At 35.0% G+C, this 18,731-nt stretch overlaps 1 protein-coding gene across 2 annotated transcripts; it reads left to right on the top strand.

Annotated features, from left to right (window-relative positions):
* The first annotated feature begins 391 nt into the window (after nt 1-391).
* LOC306868193 (nucleosome assembly protein 1-like 4) lies at nt 392-15,855 on the top strand. 2 transcript variants are annotated; one of them, XM_079414267.1, is made up of 15 exons: nt 392-506; nt 1,189-1,235; nt 1,529-1,589; nt 2,763-2,922; nt 3,972-4,055; nt 4,211-4,342; nt 5,661-5,732; nt 5,829-5,968; nt 6,836-6,981; nt 9,732-9,748; nt 10,108-10,227; nt 10,611-10,646; nt 10,741-10,791; nt 11,267-11,299; nt 14,489-15,855. In XM_079414267.1, exons 2-14 carry the CDS (start codon nt 1,202-1,204, stop codon nt 11,270-11,272), a joined length of 1,059 nt encoding a protein of 352 aa, XP_079270393.1. In that variant the 5' UTR covers nt 392-506; nt 1,189-1,201; the 3' UTR covers nt 11,273-11,299; nt 14,489-15,855. The 2 variants fall into 2 exon arrangements, with proteins under 2 accessions (XP_079270393.1, XP_079270392.1); XM_079414266.1 differs by lacking the exon at nt 11,267-11,299 and having other exon boundaries at nt 433-506; nt 14,489-15,472.
* Nucleotides 15,856-18,731: the final 2,876 nt, after the last annotated feature.

Raw genomic sequence — 18,731 nt, 5'->3', positions numbered from 1 at the left:
CCCCATAGTGCTGAAGCCAAAGAACAGCCTTGTTCAGGTGAGAGAGTAGGGACAAAAGCAGAAGCAAATCTGACATTTACTTTCCCTTTTTTAGAAGAAATTCTACTGAACCAGTGCTCATTAGTAAAGAATTAGTGCACTATAATCACTGTATTAGCATTTTCTAAACGCATAAATCATTAAATTACAGCTAAAAAGTTTAAGTTAAGTTAAATTAATCGGAGAACAGTCTCGCATTTAAACCATAGACTGTAAAAAAAACATTCTCGGTACGTAGTCATCATAATGTACTCTAAATGCTAGTACACTATACAGTACGCACTGCAACAAGCGTACTTCTGTCGAGCAACCAATGAAGTGTCACAATACAGAGGCGCGACTCTGATTGGCCAGTCTTCGGGGCTCGTGACAGCCAGTCGTCCAATGAGAGTTGAGGATGATGCGACATGCCATCGCACTTCTCCGTTTGATAGAAGCGTGAGGACGGTCTGGAGCGTAACGTGGGGGTAAGTCGAAGAAAAACATATTTTTTTTGTTGAGGTTAAAGTGGGGGGCTTTCATGTCGTGGTTTGGAAATGATATGCATGGTTTTAAAAGGCTTTAATGACTAATCGCAATGTTTTGTGAGGTTTAGAGCTGTAATAGTTAGGGTGTTGACAGATAGATACATATGCTGCACATGTGCATGATGGGACATGGACACATGCATGACAGCAATAAGACATGCAGTCTACTGTTTTACTGCTGGTCAGGCTTTAAAGTCTCACTTTAGGTTGTATTTCTCAAAAACCACATCAATGAACCAAAAAAAGCATTTAATCTTACATAATGATATAATGCCATAATATAATTGTCACATTTTAATGAGAAATGGAAAAGAGACATACAGGTGATTATTAAATTACTCAATAATTCATAAGCTATGCTTTGCTGTGATGCACACTGTGTGTCAGATGATTAATAGCTAGGACTGACAGGTCCATTTGTTCTGCAAACTTCTCATATCAGTATCATCCTCATCAACTATTTAGTAATTAAAGCTATGCTGGTCTTAGTCATACTTGGAAAATTTCTGAATCCAGAAAGAACCTGTTGTTTGTCTTTTTTTAAAAAAAATCAGGACAATGTATGACACATTAATTTGAGCATGACGTTTATTTGTCCTATTTTTGTTCCTTTGCAAAATAGCTGAGGTGTGGAAATGGATCGAAAAGATGAAAAGAGTGAAGCCAGAGGTATGTTTTTGTCATTTATTTACTATTTGCTTGCATATGATATACATTGAATAGAATTGTGTGATTGTTATAAAGAGCGCCATTATTTTTTTATCTTTTAAAAAAAGAAATATATTTCATTAAAGTTTATTTACAATAAAAAGTTACAATAATTTAATAAAGCAGTAATGTCCAGAAATTATAAATCCATCTCTATGACAGCTGTAAATATGTAAACGCACTTGGTGACACATGCTAAATATAACATTGGGATTTCAATAAAAGCAGCCTAATTGCTTTAATTTTTCCCCAAGGCAAAGGAGGAAATAAACCTTTTCAATCCGACAAACCAGAGGGCTTTTTACAAGTAGAAAGGTACGACACCAATTTATATGCATGGCTTTAGAAAACCAAGATGATAAAGAAAATCACAGGCTTCATATCTGTAAAGTTTTGTACAATTGCTTTGAAGTTTCAAATCCTGTTCTGTGTAAACATTTGTAAAGTTTACTAAACTTGCGTTTTGTAAACATCTATAAAGTGTCATAAACTTGAGTTTCATCTGTTGAATTGTTTTTAGTAAACAACTGTAAAGTTTCGTAAACTTATCATCGCATTTAGCCTACTTAAGTTTATGACACTTTACAGATGTTTACAAAACACAAATTAGTTAAATTTACAAATATTTAATAAAACAAGTTACAGAACTTAACAGATTAAACTCATTTATAAAGTGTCATAAACTTGAGTTTCAGCCGTTAAGCTCTTTAGCTTGTTGTTTTAGTAAGCGTCTGTTTAATAAATTTGATTCGTAAACATCTGTAAAATGTATCTGCTATGTTTTGTAAACATCTAAAAAAGTCATTGTTTTATAAACGTTCATTTCTTCTGTTAAGTTCTGTAACTTTATTTTAGTAAATGACTGTAGTTTCATAAACATCTGTCAAATTTAACAAGCATCTGTAAAGTTTCATAAACTTAATTGACCGATGTTTATGAAACAAGATTATGAAACTACAGTCATTTACTAAAAAAATACTAAATTTAACAGATGGAACTCAAGTTTATGACACTTTATAAATGAGTTTCATCTGTTAAGTTCTGTAACTTATAAATAAATATTTGTAAATTTAACAAACTTGTGTTTTGTAAACATCTGTAAAATGTCATAAACTTAAGTAGGCTAAATGTGATGACAAGTTTACGAAACTTTACAGTCGTTTACTAAAAAAGTTACACAATTTAATTGAAATTTATGACACTTTACAGATGTTTTTTAAAAAATAGTTTCATCTGTTAACTTCTGTAACTTGTTGTTTTAGGAAACATCTGTAAAGTTTCATGAATGTCAAATTTAACAAACATTTGTTTTGTAAGCGTCTGTAAATGTTTAATCTGTAAAGAGTTTAATGTATCTGTTAAGCTCTTTGACTTGTTTTAGTAAACATCTGTAAGCGTTCTTTAATTGTTTCATAAACAATCTTAGCATAACATAATTTTTTTACTTATGTTATGTAAAACTGAGTTATCTGACTCTTGACTATCTAGAACACTGAATTTCCACCTCCTGCCCAAGACTGTAAAGAGAAGAGTTTATGCCCTGAAGAGGCTCCAGCTCCAGAGCGCCAACATAGAGGCCAAGTTCTATGAAGAAGTCCATGAGCTCGAGAGGAAGTATGCTGGCCTCTACCAGCCCATCTTTGACAAGGTGTGCAAATGACTCTCTGTAATACCAAGCATTCTGTTTAAACACGCTCTGTGTTTGGTCGAAGCTGGTTCACTGAAGCATTTAACCCCTCACAAACCTGGAACGCTTTCTCCAGCATGAAAGTTGACCTTCAGGCCTTGCTGTTTGCCTGTACATTACCAATAAGTGACCCTGGACCACAAAACCAGTCATAAGAGATTTATACATCATCTGAATAAACAAGTTTTCCATTGATGTATGGTTTGTTAGGATTGGACAATATTTGGCTGAGATACAGCTATTTGAAAATCTGGAATCTGAGGGTGCAAAAAAATCTAAATATTGAGAAAATCGCCTTTAAAGTCGTCCAAATTAAGTTCTTAGCAATGCATATTACTAATCAAAAATAAATTTTTGATATTTATGGTAGGAAATGTACAAAATATATTCATGAGATATGATCTTTACTTAATATCCTAATGATTTTTTTGCATAAAAGAAAATTTGATCATTTTGACCCATACAATGTATTATTGGCTATTGCTACAAATATATCTGTGCTACTTATGACTGGTTTTGTGGTCCAGGGTCACATATATGGAAGCCCGTTTCCGCCACTGAATAAAATAGGTAATTGCAACTTTTTATCTCACAATTCTGCCTTTTTTTCATGAGTTATAAAGTCAGATTTGCGTGATATAAACTCATAATTGCGAGTTATAAAGTCAGAGTTGCGATTTATAACGGGAAACGGGCTTCCGTACACATATGAGTGTTAAAGTCAGTCCCAACAGAACGGATGTCCAGCTGCTCTCATTCAAGCCTGGCCATTTCCTTGTCTGGAGACAAGCTAGTAGTTCAACTTTTACCCACAATGCCTATAAAGAGAAGCCAGCCTTCTTGTTACAGGCCTGTCCAAAGAGAGAGTTTCAAAACCAGCAGAATTAATTGCTTTGGTTTTGTGTTACACACTTGTTTACAAAATGAATGCTATAAGTGTTTTGCCCTTGAAATGATGATGTCATGCAAATGAAATGATGTCACGTAGCACAATATACTCCTCTGTTCAGAGACGGGACATTGTGGCTGGCTCCGTTGAACCCACAGATGAGGAATGCGAATGGCAAAGTGACAGGGAGGAAGAGGATCTTGCTGTAAGTGGATACTTAAAAAAATATATCATATCAAAAATATATCATATCTCCTTTCTTGGCAAGGCTTGTTTTTGCTGGAAGCCCTGAGCTACTGAAAGTCCAATTTGAGGATGAAGTGATAATGGTCTATTTAACAAATTTATTTTCACCCACAGGAAGATTTGCAGAAAAAAGCTGCTCTGGAGGAGAAGCAGGCAGATTCGGCCGGCGCCGATGATCCGAAAGGAGTCCCGGAGTTCTGGCTCACCATCTTCAAACGTGTGGATATGCTGGGAGAAATGCTGCAGGTTGCATTACTTCTCCTTTATATCTTTGCAAAAAAAACTTTTGCAAGTAATATTGCAGTCAAATTAACATTTTGGGCCTGTTTTTCGAAGCACCCTGTTTTTAGATTTGATTTTTTTTATTTTTTTATTTTTGTTAAATTTAATTATGGTAGAAAGGTGTTAAATATTGTATAACTTGGGTTTCCTTTACAATTTGAAATAGAATTTACCAGTAATTTGGTGAAATAATAAAGCAGAAAGCCTTGCATTACAGTTAATTTTCTTTGATTTACGGCTGTTTATGCACAACATGAGCCATTGGGCAATAATAATAATAATGATTATTATTATTATTATTATTGATATTATTGATAGTGCTATTATTATTATTATTATACATTTATTTTCTAATTTAGTATTTAATTATATACATTTTAAAACCATAATCTTGCATTATAGTGAATTTGCCATGGTTTATGGCAAATATTATGCACAAATATGAACCATTGGCCAATAATTATTAATTATTATATAAATTATTATTGTTGTTGTTGTTATTATTATTGTTATTATACATTTTATAATAATAACAACCTCAAATTATATCAAATTAGAATTTTAAATTAAAATTATTACAATTTACCTCCATTAAAATTAATTTGCCACAGTATAATGCTGATATACAGAACACGAACCACTGGCAACTAAAATTAAATTAAATTAAATAGGGTTTTAATTAGAATTTAAAACAGAATTTAACAGTAATTTGGTCAAATAATAAGTCAATATTTACAGTGAATAATTACAGTGATTACACTGAATTTGCTGTGGTTTATTATTATTATTATACATTTTATAAGAAGATGAATCAACTGTTGACTCAGATGTGTGTGTAATATGGGCTGTTTTACTGTAGTGATTTTGGAGCTCGAGTTATACATTTTATAATGAAGAACTGTTTTTCTAAGTATAAACGCATTGTATAAAACAATGTTGAAAGTGACTGCTTTGACCTGTTGCATAAAGAGTTGATGTGGATTACACAGGATGTGATTCTTGTGACAGGAAGCCTATAGAGGATATGCGAGTTGGTATTGGTGCCTGCAGAATTCACATGCAGTCTGATCATATTGTCCTTTAATTAATAATTGTCTTGAGATTTATTTTGTATACATAAGTAATCAGTAGGTCGGCATCCTCTGATTTCATCAGCTGATTTTTCTGTGGATTCTCTCATCTCTGCTTTACCTTATAAATCCATTTCCCCTGAAAACCTTCCCCAGTGCTGAATCCATGCTGCCTTGGTTTAACCATTCTGGGATCTTTTTGTTTCTTGCAGGAGCATGATGAGCCAATCCTGAAACACCTGCAGGACATCACTGTGAAGTTTTCTGAGCCTGGACAGCCGATGGTTTGTCAAACAGCTAAACAAGCTTCTGTTTACTACTGACATTTTTTAACAAATAGATAGTTTTTTTTAATACGGTTCAATTGTTTGTCAAAACAGAGTTTTACGTTAGAGTTCCACTTTGAGCCCAACAGCTACTTCGGTAACACGGTCCTCACTAAAGTCTACAAGATGAAATCAGAGCCGGACGCAGAGGATCCATTCTCATTCGAGGGGCCGGAGATCATAGACTGTGAAGGGTAAGATGGAGAAATGTACAAGGTTGGAATAATTAAGATAGTTTAATGTTTTTTTAAAGAACGTGCAACAAGGCTGCATTTAAGCAAACAACTATTTGTGAAATATTATTAGGGTTTCGAGTAGTTTTTTTTTTATTGGACTAAAATGTAGTTTATTCCTGTGATGCAAAGTTGAATTTTCAGCATCATTACTCTAGTCTTCAGTGTTAGGTGTGCAACAATCCGATATTCTCGGTATCGGCTCCGATATTGGCATTTTTGCCGGATTGGGGTATCGGTGAGACGAGACCGATCCAAATCGATATTCTGTGTATACTATTGTGTTATTGTTAAGCCCCACAAAAGCCACAAAAACATCGTAAAGCACCATAAAGATTTTGTGCACTATATTCCAAGTGTTCTGTCATCCTCCATTTAGCATTCAGACTGCATGTTGCGCTTGGCTACGAGTCAAGATGATATAACTCTCTGCAAGATTATTAAATGTTCCTAATATTACACTTGATCTGTAAATAAAGGTAAATGCAAATCAGCATATTAGAGTGATTTCTGAAGGATCATGTGACACTGGCGTAATGATGCTGAAAATTCAGCTTTGATCACAGCAATAAATTAGCCTACATTTTAAAATATATTCAAATAGAAAATAGTTATTTTTAAATGCAACTGTTTTTATTGCATTTTTGTTCAAATAAATGCAGCCTTGGTGAACATAAATACACGACCTTCAAAAACGTGAAAAATCTTAATTATTGCAAACCTGTCATTTTTCCAGATTTCGCATAAATGGCACCTTGATTCAGTTCTTTACGTACATCTGGATTACCATTGTTTCTAATTGCTGCATTTTCCATCGTTTTTTTTTAGTTGTAAGATTGACTGGCACAAAGGCAAAGACGTGACCCTCAAAATTGTTAAGAAGAAGCAGAAACACAAAGGCAGAGGGACGGTTCGGACGGTCACCAAAGAGATTCCACAGGATTCATTCTTCAACTTCTTCAATCCGGTTAAAGGTAAGAGAAAATGTGGTTTCCCTGGCGGACGAACAGACAATCACCATTAACAGCGCAACATAAGACTAAGCCTCATCCAGTTTGTGAAATAAACCTAAACAAATCTCATTGTTTACTATTATGCAAGCATGACACAGACGGAGTTATGCCATCCACTTTGCATGATTTAATTAGACTGAAATCTTGGGATTAAGATAATTGAGCGCGTTTCCAAATGCTTTGACATTCTTTCTTGCATCATTCAAAGGCTTCTGTTGTTCTGTCAGTAAGTTCCTGAAAAGGTTTCTCGGTTTGGCCAAATATCTCTTACTACCAATTAGTCGTTGATGATTGAATTCATCATTTTTACTGATGGAAATATGTCAAACAGGCACAAATCATTCTGTTATTTGAGTCACTGATTTAAAGGGTCATGAGGAATATCAACAAAATTCTGTTTTACATGGGATATGTGTGTTTAATTATAGTATATGTGTGTGCAAATGTACTTTTTAGTGTCTTCTGGACAGCAGGGTGCATCACACAAGTATTTTTGTCTGAATAGATGTCACAAACATTCACTTGGTGGCAAATCTTTCTTCCTCAGAACTATTTTGTATGTGATGCAAATGGTCTTCCTCCAGGAGGCGCTTGATAACTGAATCGAGCTTCATTCAAACTTATTGGAGACATTTGGACAGTGAAAAGTATGATCATTCGAATCGAATCTATTAATTTTACACGTTTTAATTTTAAAAATCAATGTCCTGTAATCAAATTTGTCCGTCTTGACCCTCGCTGAGAAAAGTATCAGGTGCAATGTTACTACAGCGATGCATCTGAATATGACATTTTCAATAGTTATTGCATTGAACCATCTATTATGTGATCAATTAAGGACAAACCGTATAGTGTCACATAGTAGTTTGCTCAGTGACCTGCGTTGTGATTGGCTGATTTTAGACGGAGTGAAAATTTAGAATAGGTGTAAAATCAAAATTGAAATCAATTTTGAAACATTATACATTTATTTTTTTTAAAGAAATTGGTGCTTTTTATTCATGAAAGATATGTTACATTGATTAAAAAGTGATAGTAGAGACTAAAATTGTTACAAAAGATTCCTATTTTGAATAAATGCTGTTCTTTTTAACTTTTTATTCATCAAAGAATCCTGAAAAAAGTATCGCAGGTTCCAAAAAAATGTTAAGCAACACAATTGTTTTCAATATTAATAATAATATTAATAATACACCATATCAGAATGATTTCTGAAGGATCATGTGACACTGAAGACTGGAGTAATGATGCTGAAAATTCAGCTTTGATCACAGAAATAAAATACATTTTAAAATCTATTAAAATGAAAATAACTGTTACTTGAAATTGCTATGATATTTCACAATATTACTGATTTGACTGTATTTTTGATCAAATAAATGAACATAAAAGACTTATTTCAAGAACATTTAAAATCTTATTGATCCCAAACTTTTGAACAGTAGTGTACATAAATGAAAAAGCTAAGATTTCTGAAATAATTCTAATAAATGAAGGCGTTTTTAATACACAAAACAGGTTTACTGTTCCACAGCTAGCCATATTTTAACCATGTTCATATTTTTAAATTGAATGCAATTTTTTTGTAGTTTTTTTTTATCAGTAAAACGATTGAAATGCAAATTCTAAGCAGTTTGAATACATGCATTTTGAAAATATGATTATTTAAATAAAATCAAATAAATGCAACTAGTTAACATGGTAGTACATTTTTTTTAAATGTGCGGAAATCGGACCGGTTTCATTTATGTATGACTGACAAATATGCATTACATTAAGTTTATTAGTTTATGTTAAAACATGTAATCCAATTGGATAAAAAGTAGATATGCAATTCAGTTTAGGCCTTCTTTTTTCATTCATGCAGTACACCAGAAAACAGTTGCAATAACAGGGATTTTGCTTCTTCCTGTAGTAGCTTCTTCAGTTTTTAATAGCCAAACACAGTGTCATATAAACTTATCCCGCCCACCTGTTTTTTTTCCACCCTCCTCCTGTCTCCCAGCAAAGGAATGCCAGTTGAATTTGTATCTTCAACCACCATGACATTGTTGCTTTTCTTTCACCTCAATCATCCTTTCCAAAAATGCTGAGAATTGAATGCTTTGCATTTTAAGCAGCATTTTTCCCGTCAGCCCTTCTGATGGCACGGCAGGTAAAGAATGCCGCCCGTCCTGCACACAGACTGTGGGAAAGAGATGCTCTTACCGTCAATCACCGTGTCGCTGGATGTGTGTAATTTATCTGTTACTGAGGTGATTTCCACGACATTTGATGGATTTCCGAAAAGACGTCTCCTTCAGGCCAGACTTTGATCAGCTCCTTTTCAAAAAATGACTTGCATTTGCATGTTTGAATCTCACAAAACCTGTCAGGAACAAATCTGGGTCATATTTCACCTTAAATAGAAAGAAAATGAAGCCTGTTTTAGGACTATATATATATATATATATATATATATATATATATATATATATATATATATATATATATATATATATATATATATATATATACACCATTATATATTACGATAATGTGAATTCAATTGAAAATGTAGTTAATTGTGATGAGAACTAACAAAAAATCGTAATAGCCTATATTTTCCTTTTTTATTATATAATTTATTTTGCTATTGTGGTAATTTTATTATTTTTTTAATGGTGGAATTTGTGCCAAAATGAATATATATTTTTTCTTTCCTTTTCTAGTGTCACCTGATGGAATGGTGAGTGAGACGTCCTGCATCTGTGTTTTGTCGTGTTTGTAAACCTCTGAATCATGGCCGTATTCCTGCACACGTCTTTTAGCTCCCTACACAAACACATACTGTAGCTCAATCCTCCTCTGCGAGTTTAGAAAACACGTCACCAGCAAGAAACATCTAAAGAGTTCCTGCGTCAGTAACAGTTAACTCGTCGTATTGTAATGTGGCAATCATTGCACAATGACTTCTAATTTAGTGCTCCATTACATCTCTAGGTCACAATATTGAAAGTGTGGCATTAGTATGACATCAGTAGATTTGTAGTCCTGCAATTCTGTTTTTAATTCAATCATTTACTCATTGTGTCTGTTTGTATCCAGGATGAAGACTTGGACTTCACTCTAGCTACAGATTTTGAGAGAGGACACTTTTTCCGAGAGAGGGTCATTCCCAGAGCGGTGCTTTATTTCACCGGAGAGGCCTTAGAGGACGACGAGAGTGTACGTCTGCTCTTTTTACTACTACTATCACAAGGAAATCTGGGACTGACTATAGATTCAGCAAAAAAAAATCTGAAAATATTTCATATACATTTTGATGCATGTATGCTTTACATCGGCTTAAATTGTAATAAAAGGGTTATTATTTTATTGGATTTCATTGTGTTAAGACTCCTGGAACTGGTCACTTTTTAGTCGATTTTAAATAAAAAATAATGGACAAAAAGTGCATTCAAATCTATGTGTGATGTTGTTTAATTTTATATTAGCACCAAGATAATATTGAAAATATTGTAAATGTTTAATGTGTCACCCAGACCCTCTGTAAAATAAAATATGACATTTATTTTATAATGTATATGTAATTCTGTGCTGTTTTGCAGTATGAAGAGGAGGATCTTGAAGAGGGAGAGGAGGAGGTGAGATTCCTTTAATAGACACATTTATCATTTAATAATAGTCCAGATTTATGGGTAATTGCAGTGTGACGGCAGATTATTATGTGTCATTCAGGATCTGGATGACGAAGGTGAAGAGGAGGATGAGGGAGATGTTGATCCCACGGTGAGCATTTAAATACAATCAACTATCGTTATTAAAAAAGCAAAAAGCAGCTTGTAATTAGCTGAGGTTATACATTTTTAAATGTTTTAATCAAATTCATCACAAATTTGAAGTTCTTCTGGGATTGTAATATTATACTGGCATACTAGTAGATACTGTGTGCTGCTTGCTAATGTTTCCACTTTTGGCAGAAATTTCACTAGGTTGCATTGTGGGATACAATATTCCCACTGTGTGCTCAGTTGTATACTGCACATGTTGTGTGCTGTGCACTGTGTACATACTGCATACTTCACAGTAGTAGTTGTAGTAGTATTGTATTCCAAACATAGTCGTCTTTTAATCACTGCATTATTGCTGATCTGGGTTTGATTGAGGTGGTCTGGATTGAAAGCATTAACTTGTATAATGCTTCATGATCAGCTGCATGCCTGATGTGTAAACCTGTGTTTGTCCCTCCGCTTCCCCTTTACAGGCATAATTCATTTCTCACTTCATGCATTTCTAGGTAAGAGACACCTGAAGGGATGTGGCACTGTTTTCAGTCTTATCTTTTGATCCGTCTTCCCTTCATTGTTATAGCCTTTCTTCTCTGCTTTCACTCTTATGTCACTTTCACATGAAAAGTTTGTGTGCAGACTGTTAAGTTTGGCTTGAAAATGGCGGATTTTGTTTAATGTGAACACGGCGAAACTATGTAACTACTATTAATTACGTATGATTAGCATTTTTTGTTCACGTATAGATGCTAAACACTTTGATGGTAAAAGTATTTAGCAAACATACCGTTGTTTGAAACAATGTTGATTATCTAGCCTAATATCTTAGGCTAGATAATCAACATTGAAAGTATTTTGCAAACACACTGGTTTAAAACAACTTGAAAATGTGAAAATAGATCAGCCAGAAATACGCAACTATTGTGTATAATTTGCATTTTTGTTTGCAAATAGATTCTAATTGAAAATGGTAATAAAAATAAATGTAATTGAAGTTAAATAAATACTTTCTTCAATGTTAAATACAGAAAGTATTTACTATTGCCGAACATCAACAATACCTGCCATCTGAAGTTAGTTCAGCTCAATACTACTCAATAGAGAGTGTTTACTATGGTGAAAGTATTTCGCAACCGAACCGCAGTTTGAAACGACCTAAAAAGTGTGAAAGCAGGGCAGCCAGGAGGATGCAACAGAACAATCAAACGAATGAAAGTGTGAAAATAACATTTAAGACTAATCTTCTCCACTCCCACTCACTAAATTAACCTTACAGGTGAAGTGTGTAATTATTTTAATATCAAAATACATATTAAGTGGTCAGACATATCAATTTCTTACTTAATAGTGTGCAGTAGTCGGGTTCTGGAAGTAAAAATGGCATTTATTTTCTCTATGGTAAAATTGATTTTTACAGATAACCGATTTTTTTATTTTTATTTTTTTTTTTACGGATTTTTCCAGTTTTGTTTAATCCATCGGTTTACATTATTTCAACTCATGTTTTAAATAATAGTGTTTAACAGTGGAGTCCTTGGTGAAAAATACATTACTGCTGTACAGAAAACTCCACCAATCAGAGACTCGCAATGAGCAGATCGTGCCAAAGAGGCGCTGAGCTCCGCCCACTCCCATGAAGCACCTAAAGTTACGTAATCACACAAGACACATAAATATTTCAATATGTAGATGCATATTTTGCAGTAAACTTAAAATTAGGGCTGCCCCCTAATAGTCGACTAACCGTTTGTCGACAAGAGGCTTAGGGGTGTACTCGCGCTATGCGATCTGAACCGTGCCCAAGTGTGTTTGACCTCTAAGCACGGTTCGTTTAACTAATGATCACTTTGTGCATGGTTCATGTTGCGGTCCATGGCTCGGTTGGAAGAGGTGGGCCAGAGCACGGTTCAGTCACCGCTTTTCAAACGTCTCAAAATAATGGACATTCTAAGCAAGAGTGCTTGTCTTCTGGTTACTTCAAAAACATTAGCTTTCAAGTGATTTGTTGTCAGAAAGAATAAAATGTAATATTCCATTGGTTGATAACCATAACCATTCACCACACTAGCTAGTCAGCTTGTTACGATTCTGGAAATATAATGTGCGATGTGTGATGTGAGTGCAGGCCGAGTGGGGAGGGGGGACAATCGCACTCGAGCTCAGTTCAAGGCAACTGTGCCTAGTGAGTCCACCCTCAGTCGATCAAAATTTTATTAGTCGCTTAGTCACAGAAAAAAAAAATCACAGAAAGTGGATTGTACAGATATTGTACTACAGAAACCCTAAAGGGAATTTTGATTGCATGCTCTCTTTTTACTTTCACTTTCGAGAATCGCAATAACACTTGCTTTATATACTATGGAGCGGCACCTACCACACATTTTACAAGATTAGATGTTTGTCAGTGGTGCTCAGGATCTGTAAATCATTCGCCATCATCCTCAGTCATCTCTCCTTACTCTCTTTATGTGGCAAGCAAAATTTTATGTACTGTAATGTAACAGCTCCCCCGATTTCTTCATCCATCGCAATATTTCACTGTAGTCATCATCTTTAGGAATCGCCCAAACGTATTCGTCACTGCAGCTGAAAATTCAGAAAACATTTATCAATGATTTATGATGTTAAGGCAGTCTTCTTGCTGTTTTTTTTCCTGACGCATTCATAATCATTACTTCTGCCACTGTTGCATGCTTTATGCATGTGCTGATAGGCTATAGGCAATTAAAGGCTCATTATTATGAATTATATGGTTTATTAATATAAACGTGCAATTAGACAACTAATCGCTTCAAATGAACGACTATTAGTCTGCCAGCAAAATCTTTAGTCGAGGGCAGCCCTACTTAAAATATATAGTGTTTCTATATATACAACCAACACATTTAAAGGGTTAGTTTACCCAAAAATGAAAATTCTGTCATTAATTACTCACCCTCATATCGTTCCAAACCCAGAAGACCTTCATTCATCTTCGAAACACAAATTAAGATATTTTTGATGAAATATAAGAGCTCTCTGACCCTCCATAGACAGCAAGGATACTACCACGATCAAGGTACAGTAACGTAGCAAGGACATCGGTAAAATAGTCCATATGACATCAGGGGCCGTTCAAGTTTACAAAGCAGCGAGGATACTTTTTGTGTGCAAAGAAAACAATAATAACATAATTTATTCAACAATTCATCTCCCCGAGTTACCGTCTTCTGCCATTTTGGAGAGTAGCCCAGAACGGAATCAGCGTTGTTTACGTTCAGTAGAATGCGTGCGCATGCTGAACATTGCTTCAAATAAAAGTTTGAAATAGCTTGTTGGTTTTCATGGCTTATAATGCTTTTTCAAAGATTATTTTTAAATCCCTATGGGGAAAAATGAACACAAAAATACTTCCGGAACCAGCGCCACTGAAAAAGTGGGCAGGCACTTATACACTCTATAGTGTGATTTTTGGGGCGAGGGCAATTTGCAACCAATGGCAGATGGGGGCGGAGCCAAAAACTGTTCGAAAACATTAGTTTTGCTATTACGGTTGATGCAAATACTGGTGCAGAAATTACACACTTCACTTTTACCAAACAAAGCATGTATTTATAAACCAAACCATCAGGCAAATCATTACTTCCTGTTGCGTAGTGCCTGAAAAAATATTAATAATTCTCCTTCTATGTTTTATCTCTGTCTTGTTGTTTCTACAGAAAGACCCTCCTCCTGCAGAGTGCAAACAGCAGTAAAACTGGTGAACAGATAGCCACGGCACAACTCGGCTGTCCGTCAGATAATTAGACGATGTGGACGCAGACCTCATATCCTCGTGGACTCGCCACACTAATGCAATAGGAAACCAAACGCTGTTTAGGAAATGCATGTTTGTTCGTTTATTTCTCTACTGTTTACTTTTACAGAGATGACCTCATTGTTCTCATTCATAAGTCGTGTGATTTCGCACTCCAAAATTTAACACCCTCAAAATGGTTAATGTTAAAGACGTATGATTTATTTTATTTTCTATATTCGAAACATTAGAGCTGGTATACAAGAGGGTCTAGCAAAGATGCCATACATGTGTTTTGAATTCTTAACATCCATATGCAACCATGGCCATTTTTGCAACATAGCAGGTTTTTGGACACTCCCCAGATGAAATGAGCTCCTAGGCGTCGTCCAGTGTAGCATTACTCAGGGTTTCTTTTGCCAACAAAATGAACCTGCTGTCTTCACGAATCTGACATAACTTAAATTTCCGATATAGCTGTTACAATGTAGTTACGAAAGTGTTTTGATGTGGATCGTCCTGCTCAATGGTAGCCGAACGATGTGGATTGTGGTAATAGAATATTTCTGATTCGTCTCCAGGGTTGTCCGTCATCGAATTCCCCATCCCTGCGTGACGTAACGCATATCCATGCCATGCACGTTGACATGGGATTTCAATCGTATTTTATTTCACTATGTGGTTATGTGTCAAGTTGCTTGCATTCATGCATAGAATTGCATCAGTATTGGGAATGTTAACGAGCAGATCTTAAAGCCATTGCAGGTTTACTCTCCGTTTGAACTGTGTGCGATCCGTAGCCTTATCTGGAACTTCTTTGGTTTGTAATGCAGCATTGTTTCCATTTTGTACAAAATAGACAAAAAGATTCTATTAAATGTTGTGCGACATGGTGCCGCAAAGTCTTGCTCTTTTTGGTGTTGCTATTGCATAACATGAACATAATGTTGCATAACTGTGAAATCTGACAGTTCTCACCTGGTGGATAAAGCTGGAAGAATTGAGCCATTTATAAGGAACAGAATATCACCGAAACCTGCAGGTAGGCTGTCAGTAAGCAATCACTGAGAACACCCTAGCATCCAAATATCGATGCTTTGACAACCACCTAAAACACTTCAGCATGACAGCACCGGGTTTTGCTCAGGTAAACACAGTTCACATTTCATTCAGCACATGTAAAAACATCTAGAAGTTCTGTTGAACATGACATTTCTATTCTCCACTCCTCATTAAGGTTGTTTTATACCTTATTCTGTCCTGTTTAAGAGAAATATAATGCTTGAAATGACCGTGGAAAGCTATAATTATTCTGTGAGCGTAATTAGGTGGAAATTAGAGCGGGAAAGCGATCCCCACCAAACCAGATTCCAGAAAGCGTCAGCTATGTGAGGAATCTCAGCATTGAGATGTGAGGCTGCTTTGTGTGAAATACTTGCTGGCATTCTCTTAGTACTTTCTCAAGTGTGTAATCCGCTGGTTTAGATTCCAGAAAGCCGGATCGGTTCTGTGTGGGATCATTCCCACTTTTGCACCTCCCGCTCTGGTTCGGGGATGTTGTTCAAAATTATCATGAAATCTTGCTATACTTCAGAGTGGAATGAGGAGAATTTGTGTGTGAAAACTTCTCGTAAAACGGTGTATGCAAACATCAGAATATCTGATTAAAGATGCACTACATCTAAAATATGAATTATAATTTTACAAATGTATTTAAATTATGCAAACCCACATTTGATGAAGATTTAAGTCCTTTCAGAAGGATACAAGCCGTTTTATTTTACATAAGGGTGGCAATGTTGGGATCACATGATCAGCCTAATACTATTATTTTTTTTAATCTCTGACACTCTTATTTTTTAGAAAAATTTTAATTGCAAATTAAATTACTATATAGTAATGCAATATTTATGAAGTTAGTTTTTGTGATATTCCTCCGTACCAGTAGGTGTCAGTATAAAGTCCGAAACAATAAAGAATTGCATATTACATTTTTATGAGGGTAATAATGTTGAATTGTTTTAGTGACTGGTTGTATATGAAAGCATATTTTATGGGTAGTACAAGCTTTTAGCACACAACAGCAAAAACTAAATGTAGTACTTTGCACTACATTAAATGTACCGTCAATTGTTATAGCGACAAATTCTAACAGACTGAATAACTTAATTTGAAGACAGAACAAAGAATCTGTTATCCAGTGTGTTCTGCGGTCTTGGAGAAGGGTCTAACACTCCCACGATTTCAAATGTCAGGTCCATTGTGGTCTCAGCTCCCTCCCGTCGCATACATGTAAACACTCTTTCTTTCCTCAATTTCTCTCAAATTATAATGTCATTTTCACTGTACTGGTACTTTCTATTTGGGGCACAAAATAGAGGTTATCTTAAATAAAGTGATGTAACATCAGTACAAGGAAGTGCCTTCAGAAGGGCAGATTGAGCTGTTTTATTACACAGGGTTGACCCTTTTACAGTCCAGTTACACAATTTAGAAGCATCAGTTTAAACCCTGATTTGTGTGAGTTTATTTTCTTGAAAGAAAAGCTAAATTGGCAATGGGTAACAGTGTTGAAAATGCAGTCTAAATGAAGCCAAAGGGCTTTTTTAAGATGAAATTATTAACTTAAGTTTCCCATAGAATTTATATGGTAGCTAATATTGAATTTAATACTCGTTGCCACTTTTAGATACTGTGTTAATTTTATGTAAGATAATTGTTTATCCAAATTATATTACTTCCTAGGTGACCAAATGTTATGGAAATTCACAGGGTTGATTTAAACATTGTTTCCACATTTAGATGCTATTGGGGGGGGGGGGGGGTAACAGGTTTGATACTGTTTAATACTATTATATTACTGTTGCCACTTTTTAAATTGTTTATACAAATTGTTACTTCTGGTAATTTTATGGAAGATATTTATCAATTTTATGGAATTATCTGTTTTTTGTTAAGGGAGAAAATCATGTGGTAACAAGGTTGATTTGTATGTGATTATTTTACATAATGTGTTTTATGTTAGATTATAGTATTATTTTACATCTCATTTTAAATTGCACTGATCTGTGTTTTTGTATTGCTTTAAAATAATGGATCTCCAATGTGTGCCCTGTTCATGAAAAGTTGAAAGTTGCAGTCATACTGCCTTTGCCTTTTATGGCTGGCCGGTTTGCTTGACCAGCCCTCACTGGAACCACAGAAACTCTAGTGTGAGGTCCTTTAATGTCCTGCACCGGAAACAACCGCCACTTAGAGCTCAACAGAGAGATTTGTGTTCTGTCTCGGATGGGCGGCCTTAAAATAAATGCTTGATTGTAACATGTAGATGTCTGATAATGCACGGAGGCGCCGTATCTCCAACTGCACTAAATGACTGCACTGTAATACAGAAAGCAATGAAGAAGTGCTATTAAGATCTCTGTTGTGGAAAATGATATACCAGTTATTCATATTGTCTCCATCTGGTAGTTCTGGTACGTAAATCCACATCCCACCATATTACCCGCAAACAGCTGCCGCGGCTGATGCTGTTTTATCTCTGCTGACAGTTACCATCACTGGGTATAAAAATGCATTACTACTGTGTACAGTATGTTCCCACAGATTTAAACACAGCACAACTCTGTATGATTATTTCCAGGGCTTTTTGGTCTCCATCCAGGGCTACATTAATGCAGAGGCTTACCTGGGATTAAGCCCAGGGCCCATAGGCTAAAGAAGGTCCCCACTGCTGTATGACATATTGAGATTGATTACCACAGTTTACAGCGTATTGGCTACAGAAGCCAATTTAGGCTTTTTTGTCCATACAATATTAATGAAGGTTCTTTATTGTCATCTCGTTGTCCGATGCAGACTCTTTAACATTCACAGAATCTGTCCATTGCACAAAAGGTTATTTACTGTGAAAAAAATAAAAATAATTTGGATTATTAAAAGAAATGCTCACTTAAAAGGATCTTTGGGGAAGCAAAAATGGTTCTTCTATGACATCACTGTGAAACCCCACTTCACGTGTATTTATTTGCCACCAAAATAAAAGCTCAGTGGTTTAATGTTTGAAATTACGACATAAAAAATAGTACTGCAATTTTAGAGTTTTTTTACAATTTCACAGTTATTCATATTTTTTGTTTAATATTTTAATAATAACAATACAAATA

The sequence above is a fragment of the Barbus barbus genome, assembly GCF_936440315.1.
Source record: "Barbus barbus genome assembly, chromosome: 50".
Lineage (NCBI taxonomy): Eukaryota > Metazoa > Chordata > Actinopteri > Cypriniformes > Cyprinidae > Barbus > Barbus barbus.
The sequence above is the reverse complement of the archived record's forward strand: the minus strand, read 5'-3'. Positions and strand labels throughout refer to the sequence as shown.

Coding starts and splice junctions, on each gene's coding strand:
- LOC306868193 (XM_079414266.1), top strand. CDS start 1,202: ATGGATCGAAAAGATGAAAAGAGTGAAGCCAGAG. Junction 1,590..2,762: donor GGCTTTTTACAAGTAGAAAG/GTACGACACCAA, acceptor TTGACTATCTAG/AACACTGAATTTCCACCTCC. Junction 10,647..10,740: donor TTGAAGAGGGAGAGGAGGAG/GTGAGATTCCTT, acceptor TGTGTCATTCAG/GATCTGGATGACGAAGGTGA.